At 39.0% G+C, this 17,679-nt stretch overlaps 2 protein-coding genes across 2 annotated transcripts in view; both read right to left on the reverse strand.

Annotated features, from left to right (window-relative positions):
* The window catches only part of LOC107562995 (probable G-protein coupled receptor 34), a 14,566-nt gene extending 6,674 nt beyond the window's left edge, over positions 1-7,892 (reverse strand). Inside the window, exons 1-2 of the mRNA XM_016247765.1 lie at positions 7,875-7,892; positions 7,683-7,764 (exon numbers count right to left, since the gene is read on the reverse strand). Coding sequence (XP_016103251.1) covers positions 7,683-7,764; positions 7,875-7,892 — 100 coding nt within the window. The remainder of the gene's footprint in view (positions 1-7,682; positions 7,765-7,874) is intronic.
* Positions 7,893-14,058: 6,166 nt separating this feature from the next.
* On the reverse strand, positions 14,059-15,060 carry LOC107563010 (P2Y purinoceptor 14-like). The gene has a single exon (XM_016247781.1). The coding sequence runs from the start codon at positions 15,058-15,060 to the stop codon at positions 14,059-14,061; it is 1,002 nt and encodes a 333-aa protein (XP_016103267.1).
* Positions 15,061-17,679: the final 2,619 nt, after the last annotated feature.

Consider the following 17,679-nt stretch of genomic DNA (forward strand, 5'->3'; position numbering starts at 1 on the left):
CCTGTGTTATTCTTTCAAAGTGGAAAAAAAGTGAGAAAAAAACAACACATTTTTGAAGAAAATGCCCAGAATTATTTGCCCATACTTACACTGATTTTATATTATAAATTCCTTGTCTATAAATTAGTGCTGGTAAATATCTATCACTAAATCATTCTTTATACAACAATGTAACTGGTGTTTAGAAATGTACTGCTCTTCACAGCAGAACCTCATTTTTAATCACATGAAGGGCTGCATAATATACTGTTTTTTTTTAAATAAAATCAATATGGCAATATGGCTTAGTGCAATTGTTAAATTGTGGCTTGGTTCATTTACAGTGAATCAAGCTGTTCTAAGATGCTGATATCATGGGCTGTATGCGTGTTAATGGACACAAAGCTTCACTCTGAAACCGGCAGCAGATATTTTTATTTGTGTGCAAAATGTCAAAATAAAATCTTGATGGTTTAAATTTTAAAAGATGAAGAAACTTAGCCGTAAATATCAGTATTGCAATTTTACTCTTTTTTTTATTTTACAAATTATGTTTTAAAATATTTATTATTACAATATATTTTAAAGAGTTTTTTTTACTACGAAATGGTTACTGAAAGAGGTTTGAATTTATACTTGTAATACACACACACACACACACACACACACACATATATTTCCCCAATATCATGCTGCCCTATTATATCATTATACATAATTATCTCCATTAATTAGCTAGTTTATCATATTAAACTTACTTCAAATCCACTTGTAAGCTTTTGATCCAGCAGTTCGTCCAGCTTTCGGTGTGCTCACACAAAAATGAAAGACAGAACATGCACAAAGCTTATATTCTCCTCTGCAAAACCACATATACCACATATTATACATTTGACCTGTTTTAAAATGCAAAAGCATGTCAACACGTCAACAAGTTATTTGTCTTTCAAATTAGGTCTAGTACACACATGAAAAATACATGAATAACACACATCCATTTGATTTCATCCAGGCAAGTTTAATTGCTGCTAATTAGCCTACTCTTTTTCTTTTTTTAGCTTCACTACTAATTCATAGATTTTCTATTTTCTTTTACACAAAGAAAGTGCACATAATTAATTTCCAGTATAAAGATAAATTATACATTGAGAAAGTATTTCTTACAGTATGCGATGTTGCATGAAACATGGAAGAGTAAAGAGACTCACTGAGCTAAAGAAGCAATGGTGTAGCATTTCTTTCCCCAACGAAGATGAATAGAATTTAGTTAAAAATGAATAGCCTATTCCGTATTTCTGTAATGACAAACCATAATTAGTCAGAGTTGCTTTTATTCTGACTGAACATGATGATAGGCCTATATATGTTTCTTTTAATCAGACAGACTATTTAAATTATCTCATTACTTTTTTTTTAATTAATGCCAGAAATGCAAAGATCCCCAAAGTGTTTATATTTTGATTAAAAGATAGTTAACATTAAACGTCAGCGAAACCCTAAGAATTCAAAACATTTTTTACAACAGTGCTCTCATTATAACGTTATGTATATGACAGAAGTTATTAATGTTCCCTTTCAAGGGAACTTCGAACTGCGTCCTCTAGGGGTCGCTATGGGGGAACGCCTCGTCGTGACCCGTGTCTGAAGCATACATTGAAAAAACACCAACAACACGTTGGCCGGCGACAGCCCATGACGTCACTACCGGTGCGACTATAGTATAAATAGGCGCCGGGAGAACATGTCATTCTCTTCTTCGTCTTCATTGACTGTTTTGTTTGAAGCGTGCATTTGAACGTGGTAAGAGCGATCTACTATCTATTATTATGGCGAGCACTAGCAGAGCGTTTAGAGGGTGTGTGCATCCATGTCGTCGCTATTTGACACCTGATGACACACACGATCTCTGCGTTTTGTGTTTGGGCGAGGAGCACGCACGGGACGTCCTTGAGGGGGCGATTTGTATGCATTGTGAGCGTTTTTCGATGAAAAAGCTCCGCTCTCATTTGTCTCTTTTTTCGAGGAAAGAGAGGCAGTCATCTGCTCCCCACGGTTCAGGACCTGCCGCTGCTGAGGCACGGAGGAGAATGAGCTCATGGGGTTCGCAGGTGGACCTGGCTGATGAGTTTAAGGAGGGGCTTTCCTTCTCGCGCTCATTGGTTGCAGACGAGAGAGAGCCACTGGAGGATGACATTATCTCTTTGACATCATCTGATCTGGGGGCCAGTGCTCTGCTGGGTTTAGCCCAGGAAGAGCAGTAGATGTCTGAGGACGGCGCTGAGGCTGAGCCTCCCCAATCCTCCTGCTCTGCGTATGGTGAGCTGTTGGAAGTTATGGATCACGCCACGGCGAGGCTAGACTTGTCGTGGAAGCGGGCCAAGAGAGTGGCGCCACGGGGTCGTCTCGATGAGCGTTATCTTTCTGACCATAACCGTCCAGCTCAGGTGAGCCTTCCATTCCTTCCTGATTTGCATACTGAAATCGAGAAGGAATGGAAGAGGCCGTTTTCTTCTCGCATCTATCGATTCCATCATACGAGTTATGCCAACATCGAGGCGATGCACGAAAATGGCTATGAGAGGATGCCCCCTGTAGAAGAGACGCTAGCTGTTCCCTTGAAAGGGAACATCTCAGGTTACTTATTTAACCATGGTTCACTGAGTAGGGAATAATACACTGCGTCCTCTAGGCTTTCTGCCATGCTTCGAACACAAGCTTCAGATGAAGAAGTGAATGACATGTTCTCCCGGCGCCTATTTATACTATAGTCGCACCGGTAGTAACGTCATGGGCTGTTGCCGGCCAACGTGTTGTTGGTGTTTTTTCAATGTATGCTTCAGACGCGGGTCACGATGAGGCGTTCCCCCATAGCGACCCCTAGAGGACGCAGTGTCTCGTTCCCCCTCAGGGAACCATGGTTACATAAGTGAAGAGATAATCACCGTAGTACTACCATGAAGTGCTTTACTGCAGCGCAACTCAACCAAATGCATCTTATACGAGATAAATAATATATACACAATGTATATAAACCAGCTGAAATGTTTTGAAATCACTTGTACCCTATCTGATCGAAAAAATCCAGTCTTTCACTCTGCCTGTGTCAGTTTGAGTCTTGTTAAAGATTTAAATCCTTGTCACAAAAATGCTCCTCTGTCAGTCACAGATTATGGAAAGTGAAACTTAAATCTAAAAGTGTGTATGGATTTATTCACGCATGCTAAAATATTTATTTAAAGCGTCTTTCTTTTCAGATTCTTATTTACAGCATTATCTTGATAGGCTGTATATTATAGGGAGAAAACTGGTAGTTCTATGTGAAATCAGACATTTGAGCACCCCCATATAGCCAAAATGGCATGATCATAACACCCTGTGAATATTCGACTGTGAGACTGGTAGTCGAATCAGGCTCCTCCTATCGAAGCATCAAATCTTCGACTGTTCGGGGTCACCCCTAATGTACATGTTGGTGTTTTTGAGAAAACAACCTTTATGCGTGGTTAGTGAAAAAGTAAAATGTTTAAGTCACTGAAATAAGGCCATTAAACACATACAGAACATTTGTCGACAAGACTTTTGAGAACTGGGAGTGGTAGACTAGAGTTTTTGCTATAAAATGATGTGAAAATCATCCTGCCCTCTCATTCACAAAAAACAATATATTGATATAACTTTTGTAAGACATGTTTTGTGTTAGAAAGGCTGTACGCAAGGGAGTGACAATGGCCATGAATATTTAGTGATTCACACCTGAGAGACAAAGGGCCCTCCCCTAATGGCCCAATAAGTGACTGTGACTGTGAGGCAGGTAAAAAAGAATGTGAGAAGAGTAAAATAATGGGAGTTTTGATTATTTGTATTTTATTTACAACACAGTATAATCAAAATATACATAGTGAAGGTGAAAGACACATTATTGAGCACACTGATCTAAACACAGAGACTTGAACAGTCACACACCTTTGTGCCATTCTTGGAAACAGATCCTGTTCAACTGTTGAAACAAGTAAATCATACCTGATATTTGCAAACTGTTTGCTGCTTCTTTCCATGGATTTAAGAAAAAAAACAGCCCCATCATCAGTAGTCATGGAGCTTATTTTGCCATGTTCATGTAGAATATCAGCCAAATGTAGTTGAACATCCTCTGATGTTGGTACAGCACTCTCAGAGAAAAACAGTTTTAAGTGAAGTCTTCAAGGTATCTGGTCACCAAAAAAAACAAAATAACACATCGGTTAGCATGTTGATATCAGGAGCAACTATATTATTACATTAGCAATCACTGATATTGCCCACTCATAACTCCTATAATAATAAAAATAATAATAATAAAACATGATTTTGTAGGCATAAACTCAAGCATTTTTTGTATGAATTATACAATAAAAAAACTATTTATATCTAAGAAACTAAAATATTAAGAAACATGTTATAAACATCTACGTATATATATGTGAACAGAGTATTTCACCGTAAAGATTGGTCTAAACATTCTAAGACTAACATTTACAGTGTTACAGTGTAAATACTCGTATTACTTTTATATTGTATTGTTTTATATTTTATCGAACATTTAAAAAAAACATCCTGGCATTGTGAGACATTTAGATGCAATGAAATGAAACACATTTCAAAAGGTTTCACTTGATTTCATACATGTAGTCAGGAATTATAATTTGGGAAAAGTCTAACTAGTAAAATGTGTACAAGTTACATCAAAATAACACAATAACAACTAATACAAGTAATAAAACATGACTTAATCTCAGAAATGATCTCCTCCACTGCTCAAGCTACGCATCGCATCTCGTTCTTCTTCTGAGGTGAATTCAGGCTTATTCCCTCACAACGCATCTTCTTCCAGAAACGAAAAGTATCCCAGATGAACTTGATGAATCTTCAGGCTTTGTTTACGGAGGTGATGTGGGCATTTACAGGCTCACGCATCTCACATGAATGATTACCGTATGAATAGCACGCGATGCGCGGGGGCGTGATCACATTACAGATAATGAGTTCAGACGGGAAAAATGTAAGTTATGTCCATAACTTTGGATTTATGAGATGGTGTTATCCTGAATGATGCCATTCCTCCACCTATCCTCGAGACCTAATAACAGCAATGTCAGGTAACTGACCTTAGGGGTTGGCTGTTATATAACATCCGGATGGACCAACCATTTCCTCCTGCCTGGAACGGCTCAGCTCGTCTCAAGTGACAAGAGATGGTGACGGTCATCGTTTGGTCTCATAGATCCATAGTTATGGATATAACTTACGATCTGTTTCGACCTCACTCAGGCCGTCACCACGGCCTTATCCTGGATTACTAATACCAACAGAGTCACGAGGGACCAGTATCATTTACCTTCTCTGGTAAATTCACAGCAGATAAAACGGCAGACCCCAAAGAATTTGGATTTGTAACATTAATCCTATAACTTTACGGAGGTGATGTGGGCATTTACAGGCTCACGCATCTCACGTGAATGATTACCGTATGAATAGCACGCGATGCGCGGGGGCGTGATCACATTACAGATAATGAGTTCAGACGGGAAAAATGTAAGTTATGTCCATAACTTTGGATTTATGAGATGGTGATATCCTGAATGATGCCATTCCTCCACCTATCCTCGAGACCTAATAACAGCAATGTCAGGTAACTGACCTTAGGGGTTGGCTGTTATATAACATCCGGATGGACCAACCATTTCCTCCTGCCTGGAACGGCTCAGCTCGTCTCAAGTGACAAGAGATGGTGACGGTCATCGTTTGGTCTCATAGATCCATAGTTATGGATATAACTTACGATCTGTTTCGACCTCACTCAGGCCGTCACCACGGCCTTATCCTGGATTACTAATACCAACAGAGTCACGAGGGACCAGTATCATTTACCTTCTCTGGTAAATTCACAGCAGATAAAACGGCAGACCCCAAAGAATTTGGATTTGTAACATTAATCCTATAAAACCTTATGAACGTGCACAGGGTGCTCCAAGAGACCACGGCACATATGTCTGAAAGTGCTAAAGTATGAATGCAGTGCTGTGACAGGACATAAAGAAGAGCTATCCAACCCAGTACCTGAACAAGGGGGGTCTGGGAGAAAAGCATCAAGCTCAATGACCTGATTTATCGTACCAGGCCTAAGGACCTTGGGTAGGAATGACTGATTTGGCCAAATATAAAGCCCTGCATTTTCCGCCTTCCATCTCAAACAGTCCTCACTGACTGATAACGAGTGCAATTCACTAACCCTCTTGGCTGAACATATTGCCAGGAGGAAGACTGTCTTCCATGTCAGGAACTTAAGATTGGCTTGATCCAAGGGTTCAAAAGGTGCTTTGATCAGTGAACGCAAAATAATAGTATACCTCATAACCTTCCCTTGGCACAAACAGTGCGCACCCTTCAGGAACTAAAACACCAAAGAGTGTTTACCAACACTTACACCATCCACTAACGAATGGAAGTGTGAGATGGCTGCAATAGAGACCTTTATAGTATTAACTGATTTCCCCAAATCCAACAACAACTGAAGAAACCAGAGAACAAAACAGCTGGTCACAACTGGTAGCATCTAGCTGATGGTCTTGACACCATGCTGAGAATATCTGCCACTTGCTAGAATAGTTACTCCAAGTAGAGGGTGCCTTAGAACTATTTATTGTCCTCAGTACAGCTTCATCTAAGTCCGTAGGGAGGGACAGAGCAGAGGCCATACCCACAATTGCACGGGTGCCAAACTTGCCCCTCCGCCTGAGACAGGATATCGGCTCTCTCCTCTGTAGCTGCAAAGGATGACCTTGAACCAAACATACAAGTGTTGGGAACTAGTGCTTCTTTAGCCATCTTGGGGCCACAAGCAAAACTTTGTGACGACCCAGTGCTACCCTCCTGAGCACTCAAAGGTAGAGGAGGAAAAGCATACAACAACTCTTCCGGCAATTCTTGAGATAGTGTATCTATCCCCAGGGGATCTCCCTGGTTGTTCAGGGAATACCATTGATTGCAATGAGCTGTCTCTGCCGTTGCAAACAGATCGATTTTGCCATACCGAACTGACTCCATATAAGTCTTATCACTTCAGGATGGAGACTCCACTCTCCCGGGAAGAGGTCCAGTTCAAGACAGCAGGTCTGCTGCTTTGGTCGCAACTCCCATTATGTATACTGCCCTGAGAGACAGGAGTTTCAGAGACAACCAAGAAAGTAGTTTCTTTGTCACCTGGAGACATCGTGCTGATCTGGTGCCACCCTGGTGATTGATGTGATACACTGCGGAAATATTGTCCGTCCTTATCAAAACATGTTTGTTTTGCAATAATGGGAGAAAAGTCCTCAGAGAAGGGTAAACTGCCCTGAGCTCCAGCACATTGATGTGCTCTAAGGTCCAGGGAGGTTCCCAGAAACCTCTGACAGACCTGCCTTCCCAAACTGCTCCCCATCCCATCAGAGAGGCATCTGTTGTTATCACAGACCGCCTCGCTGGGATGTTCCCTAAAGGAACCCCTTGTGATAGTAAATTCTTGTTCTTCCAAGGGCATAACATCTGAATACACCTCCGTGTAACCTGCATCCTCACATATTTGTCTAATTTGGGTTGTAATTTGATGCTGTTCACCCACCTTTGTAGTGGACGGGCTCTGAGAAGACCGAGGGGAATCACAATCGCTGCCGCTGCAATCATACCCAGCAACTGCTGGAACTGAATTAGCTTCATCCTCCTGTTTAGATGAAATGACTGAGCCAGACTGGTGAATTTTAGCACCCTCTGAGGAGATAAAGATGCCGTCATTAGTTGGGAATACAGCCTTATCGAGGACTTAGATTGCTCTTGTCCCAGTTTTCTTTGAGACCGAGAGCCTGGACATGTTGAATTACCATTTCCGTGTCCTTCATGACTGCGAGAAGGAGCACAGATTAACCAGTCGTCCAGGTATGCTAGAATTTTTATTCCTGCACATTGAAGAGGATGAAGGGCTGCTGAAACCACCCTGGTGAAGACCGTTGGAGACAATGAAAGGACAAATGGTAGGACCCTGAACTGGTAAACCCGATCTTGAAAGGCAAAGCGAAGAAATGGGTGATGATCTTGACAGATGGGCATGTGGAAATATGTGTCCTTTAAGTCTATGGAAGTGAACCATTCTCCTGGTTCTATAGATTCTAGAATTTGAGTTGTTGTCAACATTTTGAAAGGCAACACCTTTATTAATCGGTTCAGTTGTCGTAAGTTCAGAATGGGTCGAAGTCCACCATCCTTCTTTGGTGCAAGGAAATATTTTGAATAGAATCCAGTGAGCTGTTCGCTGGTGCTTATCTGAACAATTGCCTTTTTCTGCAATAGGGTTGTAATCTTGTTGGCTAAAATTTGTGCCTGGACAGGGTCTTTGACTATGGTCATATGAACCCCTGAAAAAGTAGGAGGACGCAGCCGGAACTGTATTCTGTATCCTTTCTTGATGATATATAGGACCCGGCGACTCCAAGACCATTATGCAGGGCCTCCCCGGGGTTTGGAACCCCTGGGAGTATGCTTCCTTAGGGATCCTCCCCTAGCTGGAGTATGAGACTGGTCAGATTGGGGAGCTTGATAAGATTGTCTGGTGCCCCTATCATGGGACTGATAACCCCTAGTTCGTCTTCTGTCATACTCCCAAGGTTCTGAATAGGGCTGGACTGGGGCTTCATTTCAGTCCGGGAAATCTCACACTCATCCAGGCCACACAGAAAAAAAGAGGCCAAAGCAGTACCTTTTAGGGTACAACAGCTTGTCACTGGAGCAATACCCTTAAAATAACATTTTGTACCTTTTTTTACCCCTAATAGGTGCATATTAGTGCCATATAGTAATTTGTACACATTAGGTACTAATATTTACCTATTAGGGGTAAAAGGCAAAAAGACGTCCTTTTTCTACTGCTCCAGTGACAAGCTGTTGTACCCCAAAAGGCACCATTTTGGCCTCTTTTTTCTGTATATAGTCTATTGACCCACTACAAATTCTGAAACCACAGATAACCCTATTATTTAAATGGCCATTGCATAAAAAGGTCTAAATCCTTGGTCTGGGGCCGTGAAAAATAATTAAAGGTTGTCTCTTGAACTGCACCTTCACTTCCCTTTTTACTTTTCTTAATTTTCCCCAATATCTCTGTCTCTCCCTTTTTTCATTATACCTGTCACTTCTTGACCAGCAGGTCTATTATTATGAACAGAACTGTGTCCACCTTGTTGCAAAACGACCACCTCATTGCAATTTGTTATAACACAATGTTATTTATCTTAAAATGACTTAAATACCCGATATTTAACAAACCTATATTTCATACAAATATATCAAAACAATTTTCTAAAGTGCCTAAAAGTCAAAATCAGTACAATATATTTTTTGAAAATCGTAATACTGAACACACTATTGCATTATTAGGCTGTGATATTTTTGTGTTTCTGTCTGCTCAAGCTCCCTCCCTCCCTATACAATACATCCATGAGAATATATGTCTGCTAAATTTATTAATGTAACTTTCCAATCAATAATGGTGTCCTTTAGAACAGTATTTTGAATTATGATAATAATGGGGTGCTCCTGATAGCCTAACAGTTGCTAGCAGTTTAATACTCAACTAGGTTAATAAAGACTAAACTCTTTAGCGTATTTACAGATAAAAATCACCTACACTTGAAGCCCTGAACAGGCATTTTTGCTACATTTTGCTGCTTCTTCTCTACTTGGATCAAGTAGAATTGTCAGGGGTACGATACCTCTTGCGCTTACAAGGATGTTCCTCTACTAAGGGGCTTTTAGAAGCTACTTCTTTCCTACTACCAGTTGAGTGTCTGGCTCTCTGCACCCTTTCCTGTAACGTTAACCCTACTGCTACTGCACAGGGTTTCTCAATATCGACAAGTAAATGCTGCATACCCAAACAGGATGGGCATACTCTATGTCCATCACCTGGGTGCATATCAGCCTGACAAAATCGACATTTTGAGTGACAGACAGATCACAGTTCATTAATTGTCTTTCAAATAAAGTCTGAGGAATAAACCTTTTTGAAAATCAAAAATTACATAAACAAAGAATATTTGAATATCCCCCACTCTACGTGCATACACGCAGTAACCAGGATGGAAATATCACGTCCACTGCGAACAGCAGACCCAAACACAAACACCTGTAAACAGCTTGTAATAAAGTAAAGTAAGGGGACACTCACCAATGTGCATTCCAGCTTCATGTCCAAAATACAGAGGAGAAATCCAACACAATCCTCAGGGACCTAAAGCGCCAGTATGAAAACGTAATGGATTGGAACTTTAATCTCTCCTGAGTTTGACTTCAAATGCAATCAACCGATCCGGTCTCAGATGAGGTGAGAAAGGCAAAGAGGAAGTGGTTGGTCCATCCGGATGTTATATAACAGCCAACCCCTAAGGTCAGTCACCTGACATTGTTGTTATTAGGTCTCGAGGATAGGTGGAGGAATGGTGTCATTCAGGATAAGACCGTGGTGACGGTCTGAGTGAGATCAAAATAGATCTGGACCTCGCGTTGGTTTCATATGGATTACTTTATCAGAGACTATTTGTTTTAGTTAAGACTTACTTCATTTAAAAGTAGACACTTCAAGCTTTCTATATATATATCTCTCATGTCTGTGTGTGAAGTATTCGCTGAGTTTCGGTTCATTTTTGTGACGCATTTCAGAAAGAAGTTTGCGGAGACCGAGACGGCAGAAAGCGCACCCTGTTTGTTGGGAATCTTGGGAATCACTACTCAGGATTATCTCTGTCATCAGATCTTTTCATTGTGTTGGTTAAATTTCTTCTTTTTTTTTTTTGCTCTTTTCTGCATCTTCAATACTACAGATCCTGTACACAAGGGAGTGTAATGTATATTGTGTTTTGTTTGTGTGTGGATGAAGTGCATGTTGTTGTTTAAAGGATCTTGATTGTTGTAAACACAGATACTGTCATGCAAGAAAAATTTCAGACTCGTCTGACAATAAAGTGTTATAAAGTAAAAGTAAAGTAAAGTATCCTAATGTCTCTGCTAGTAAAGCACAATAGTCCATTTCTAATTTGCATTATTTGCATAACCAAAAGCACTAAGCGAACTATCATATCTACAACAAATGAGCTTGATGGGGATACCTTCTGACATTTTGTGAAACACCACATCACATCATTGCAACATGTAAAAATACAATGAGAGGCTTGTATAAACACTTTTTTAATAGAAAAGTATGAGTACTTCATCTCATTCTACACCATTCAGAAGACATCACAAAAACACAGTTTATTTCTAAATGTTGTAAATTAGCACCAAGCTAAAGCATATAAATAAATAAATATGCTGTTTTTTTAGAGAGAAATATGACAAGGATAACTTCACAGGCTTTGTGTGATTCCCCCTAAAACAGTAGGTTCTGTAATTTACATAAAACAGATTTAAAGTGTCTGACTCATGAGACTTGCATTTACAGAGTAAGATAAACAAAGTATTGCCTCAAACAGTCATCAATTATTAATGTATAACATAAAGAAGTTGTAACTGGCATAGTTGTTACGTTAACTCCCCCCTCCCTCACCTGTGAGAGCTAGAGACTCTAATGACACTCCAACAGGAAGTTTAAGGTCTAGAATCTTGATATGTCAGCAACTGACCATTAAACACACTGACAAACAGAATCCTCTCTTTCATTTAATCAACCTATTTTAAAATAATAAGCAAATAAACCGCACAGGTATGAAAGGCCCTACAAGCCCAAATTCATTCTGGTGCTCTCACACACTTACATTCTCCTTTAACATACATACATTTTTGCTCACATTGTCAAATATTTTAACACACACATTCATACATTTTTGTATAAAGGTAATTGGTGGAACAACAACATTATTATTTGTCTGTAACTCTGAGAGTATGTTGTCATCAATACTAAAACCACTGTCTGTGTCAAAAATACTGTTCATATTGGGTTATGCATTCCTGCATTGTTGACTATGCCCCTCTGCCACAGCTGAAGAGGAGTTTGCCCCCTTGAGTCAAAAGACCATGCTTCTGAAATTCAGTGGCACTTCTTTGAATTCATGGCAAATAAATATAATGAAGGCAAAATTAATGGTGCTCATTAAGTAAACTTAACTTGTCATGCTCCTCCATAAAGGCAAATAGATTAACAAAATTAAATTACAGTATTCTATTTAGCTCTGCCCATAATCTGTCAATTATTTGATTATGCACTGATCTGCCAGTTTAATCCTCTCCTGTGAAGCACAAAACGGGCAACACCAGTGGCTTGAATGTGGCTTCCTGGTTAAAGAGGAAGTAATAGAACCCCCAACCCCCTTACATACCTACATATGAGTGTGTGAAAGTGTAAATATGAATGTCAGAATATATATGTGCTGAAAAGTAAAGCGTGTATATATATATATATATATATACAGTGGGTACGGAAAGTATTCAGACCCCCTTAAATTTTTCACTCTTTGTTATATTGCAGCCATTTGCTAAAATCATTATAGATTAAGGGTCTTATATAGACAGGTGTGTGGCTTTCCTAATCAAGTCCAATCAGTATAATCAAACACAGCTGGACTCAAATGAAGGTGTAGAACCATCTCAAGGATGATCAGAAGAAATGGACAGCACCTGAGTTAAATATATGATTGTCACAGCAAAGGGTCTGAATACTTAGGACCATGTGATATTTCAGTTTTTCTTTTTTAATAAATCTGCAAAAATGTCAACAATTCTTTGTTTTTCTGTCAATATGGGGTGCTGTGTGTACATTAATGAGGAAAAAATTTAACTTAAATGATTTTAGCAAATGGCTGCAATATAACAAAGAGTGAAAAATGTAAGGGGGTCTGAATACTTTCCGTACCCACTGTATATAAAAAGTAGAAACATATGTATGTGAAAGGAGAATGTGTGTGAGAGACTAAAAATATATGAATGTGAAAGGAGAATGTGAGTGTGTGAGAGCACTAGAATGAATTGTGGCCTGTATAGCGTCTCTTAGAGTAAAACCAATGGAAATGGTTTCTGCATCAACCAAGTGTGAAGTCTAAACACATCCTGTCTCTCCAGAGCCAATAGGCATCCAGCGTTGTGGTGGGAAAAAATGCTGCTGAGTGTAAATAACAGAAGTGTGAAATGTGTAGGATTGAGTTAAGTGCAATTTTAAAGGAACAGATCAACCAAAATGTCATATTGTTCCAAACCTGTGCAATGTTCTATTGTTCTGAGGAGAATTTTTTAAGATTTATTTTGGAAGCTCTTTTCCATATAATATAAGGTGCTATTCACCAAAATCTTCCCCTCGCCTCTGAAATAAATTACAAAAAATTTTATGGACAACCAACAGCACTGATCTCATGACAAAATATAAACATGTCAAACCTCCTATAATGATGCCGTCATCCTGTAATGAGGCCCAATTTGATATTTAGAACTGCATGCAGAAAGATTTTCTGTGAATTAAAGTCTGTTCCTCACAAAATGCTACTGTGTGACTTCAGAAGACATATGGACTAAATTTACATTTCGGAGCTTGACACCATCAGTTCTCGTTCCTTTTTAATGTACAGAAATAATGTATTGGGTAGTCTTCAAAGTGTCTCCATTTATATTCCATAGAAGGAAGTACACAAAAAAATATATGGTTCTATGAAGAACCTTTAACATCCTCGGAATGTGTATATTACACAAAAAGTTCTTTATAGTGGAAAAGGTTTTTTAAATGTTCTTTACAATAATTAAAAAAACGGTTACTTTTAGAACTGTTCACTGAAAGGTTCATCAGGGAACCGAAAATGGTTCTTCAATGGCATTGCTGCAAAAAAAAGAAAAACCTTTTGCAACATTTACATGCAAAGTAAAAGATTTAATTAGATGAGGGTGAGAAAAGTATGTCAGAATTTCTATTTATAGGTGAAAGTTCCAGTTAAGGGTTGACTTTTCTTCAGTAAATGGTATTGACAGCTGTGGTTGACTGGTTTTTTTTTGGGGAAAACACCACGATGTTGTGAGTTCTTCCATTGCATTTTGATCTTACAGATTGCTAATACTCAGCCCAATGCCCGTTGAAGGCCTCCTGTTTTCGCGGTTTACAGATGGCATCTTCTGCAAAAGCAACTCTCTGAATGTCCTGCACATGAAAAAGTAGATGACAGGATCCAGACACACATTAAGGGCAGTCAAGAAGAGCGTAGCTTCTTTGACCTGGAAGAGAATGAAGCAGTTGTGGGAGCTAAAACCAGCCTTGGGCCTTTGGCTTAGTGTGTAGGGCACACGACAAATGTGGTAGGGAACAAAGCAGAAGACGAACACAGCCAACAAGCTAAAGATGCTTCGATTTGACCGCCGCCCCACCTTGCTGCTGTCCTGTTGCACGCGTTTGTAAGAGCGGTACACATGACAGGCGATGGAAGTGTAGCAAAACACCATCAGCAGGAACACCACCCAGAAGATTCCAACATTGAAGTGGGCTGAAATTTCGTGCCAGCGCTGACCCAGGTAGCTCTTGAGGACCATGCAGGAGAAATCCTTAGGCATGGGCTGGTTGGATAAAATGGAGTTTGGCAGCATGAAGAACATCATGACACCCCAAGTTAGCAGTGCGAGAGCCTTCGCTACCGAAATGCGCTGCAGAAAGGAAGACATTCCAGAGGTGCTGCGGACGATTTTAAAGTAACGTTCCAAGCTGATGAGGCTCATGAAGGTTATTCCCGTGTACATGCTGAGGTAGAAAAGCACAGCAGTGTAGCGGCAAACTATCAGTTTCAACTGCAAGCCTCCGTAACCGAGGTAGTCCACCACACGCCACGGGTAGGTAAACAACATCAGAACATCTGCCACCACCATGTTTTTTAGGTAAACTACTAAGGATGTGGAGCTGGGAACCCTGAAGAAGATCCAAGCGGCGAGTCCGTTGAGAATGAAGGCACACACGCAGATGATGGTGTAGAGTATAGGCAGAACCTGTTGTGTGAACACGCTGCTGACATTCGTACAGTTTCTCCATTCAGTCTGTGTAGCATTGATGTAGTCCATATCTAAAATGGAAAATAAAAAAAATTCTTTAGCTCTGATGATATCAGGAAATATTGTGACATGATTCAATGTTTGAACTTCTGCAATGCGCTTTTGCTTATGTTCAGAAATGAAAAGTGCCACTTGTGCCACTTTTATGAATAATCTTTGTATAGTCCTTTTCCTTTTGTGCTTTTATTTCTTCTTCAGATTCTCTGACAAAACTCTGATTACATTTTTTTTGTACTTTGTCTATCCCAGAAAAATACCAACCTTTAGCATACTTTAAAAAGAGTATTATGGAAATAATATACTTTAAAAGAATATACTTAGGTGTAAATTGAATGTAATGAATTCAGACTCGGTATTACATGTTAATTGCCATTACATGTAAACATATTATTGTTTAAATGTATATTCAATGCAATTAGCTGAACTGTTAGTGTTTTTTTCCCCTACTTAAGCAGCACTTAATTGCATCTTTATATGTAATTTCATAATTACTTCTGTTGTCTACAATATGGTTAAGTGTACTACCAAGTGTACTGACAAGCATTTATGGTAAACTAAAATACATGTTTCATAGAAATGAAAGCATATGTCTTGTATTTATATATTATTTTAATTACACATTTGCAATGTTGAAGTTGCAGTTAGTACATTTAAAATAAATTCACTTTAAGGCCTGGTTTCACAGACAGGGCTTAGACTAAGCCAGGATTAGGCCATAGTTCAATTAGGAAATTTAAGTAATTTTTTATAAATGTGCCTTACAAAAAAACATTACCGGTGTCCCTCTTGAGACACAACAAAGGCATTGATATATTTTAAGATCAATCAGTGCAAGTTTCTTTCAGTTGAAACAGCTCAGACTTACATTTTAGTCTGGGACTAGGCTTAAGCCTTGTCTGTGAAACTGGGGGTAAATGTAATATAATAACATACTACAGTTAAAATGATAATTAAGTAGTTTACATGTATTTAAGCATAGTAGTCAACAAATCAAAGTAAGTGTACTTCTTTAAAGCATGACAAAAGTTTGTTAGAAAAATGATTTAAAATGTACTTTAAAAATAAAACTTGGTATTACAAAGTGCAATAAGTATTATTTTAGTAATATTATGCACAAGTAGTGTATACTTTAAAAATTGTAAGTACACTACAGGTGCACACTCAATACAATACAGTCTCTAACATTCTGTCTAATGTCTTTTTGTGTTTTCATATTTTGTTATTTCCATGTAAACTCCTGCATTTCTTTTTGTATTTGCTGCCTGTATTTCAGATTTGAACCAAAATGACCAATTGAATGTCTTTGGCCATACTGTGGTGCTATTTGTATTCAATTTCAAAATTGTAAATCCCTCAAAGTAACTTATCTCATATCCTGATATTAGAGAAAAAAAATGATAACGCAATTAATTACAACGTTTTTCCATGATAAAAAGAAACTTACTTGAAGAGTTGAGTCAGTTTGTATCATGCCAGAGAATAAGAAGAACCGTGTTTAGATGAGCCTCACATGATATTTCAGAGGAAGGGGGCGTTGACTTTGAGACAGGAACTAAACCCAGACATGAGTGGCTGGGTGGGTTTGTCTCGTGGGTGAACACTTTCTCAGCACTGCAGGAGTTTCCTACCACTCACGTCTGTACACAAACAGTGTCCTCCTCCTGTGCTCCAACATAACCCATAGGACAATGTGATTGCTCTTTCATTGCTCATTAGAGTCAATAGAGTCCCAGTTGTGTTTCAATAAACCGCGTTGTCTCAGATGTCTGTTATTTATTTATTTACATATGTTTTTTAATGTATAGATGTGTATATGTCTCAGCTAATTTGTGATGCATTAAAATGGTGAGACGTGTAGTGCAGCCCAGGCCAGGGACCCGGCCCACCCACACGTCCCACTTACCCTTTGAATGTGTCTCCCTTTTTCTTTTTTTTTAAATAGAATATATATGTATATGTACACACATATACGCACACATACATACACATACATACACACATGCCAAGAATTTTACTAGGTGTGCATGTATTTTAGCTAATATGTGATGCATTAAAAAAGCGAGGCATGCATGTCAGAACCAGCTAAGGTGAGAGATCCTGGAAGGAAGAGCTCAGAGAGACGGCGGGGAGACACTAGCCCCATGCCCCACATCATCTCCTCCCACCCATATTTCAACTCCACCATACCAAATATGGACCGGGATGTCACTGGGAACCAGAGGCAGGAAGAAAAAAATATATATAATAATAAAATAAAATTATAATAAATTAATAAATTAAAAAAACGTATTACACATATAAGTATAAAATTTTCTTAAGCATTTTCTTATTAGTGCTTTCTTATATGTGTTGTCCTCCGCCCTTCCCCAAAATTCTCTTATTAATATTGATATCTGGGTTGAGCCAGATTGGGGTGTATCGACATGGTGATAGTGATGAATTATTCTTTTTATTCACTTTCCACCAAGCTGTCAGAGTTGTCATATAATTGTAGTGTTCTTGAAGTAATTCATTTTCTTGATTGAAGTTGGCAAGATCTGCGACTGAGGTGTTTTTACATCGACTTTGTTCCAGTTCTATCCATGAGTTACTATAGTTGTTTTTGTGAATCCATTTAACTAAATATTG

Source organism: Sinocyclocheilus grahami, unplaced genomic scaffold, assembly GCF_001515645.1.
Source record: "Sinocyclocheilus grahami isolate Dianchi unplaced genomic scaffold, SAMN03320097.WGS_v1.1 scaffold853.1, whole genome shotgun sequence".
In the NCBI taxonomy this organism is placed as follows: Eukaryota; Metazoa; Chordata; class Actinopteri; order Cypriniformes; family Cyprinidae; genus Sinocyclocheilus; species Sinocyclocheilus grahami.

What these genes read in the sequence shown, in the direction of transcription:
- LOC107563010 (XM_016247781.1), bottom strand. Translation starts at nt 15,060, where the DNA reads ATGGACTACATCAATGCTACACAGACTGAATGGAGAAACTGTACGAAT.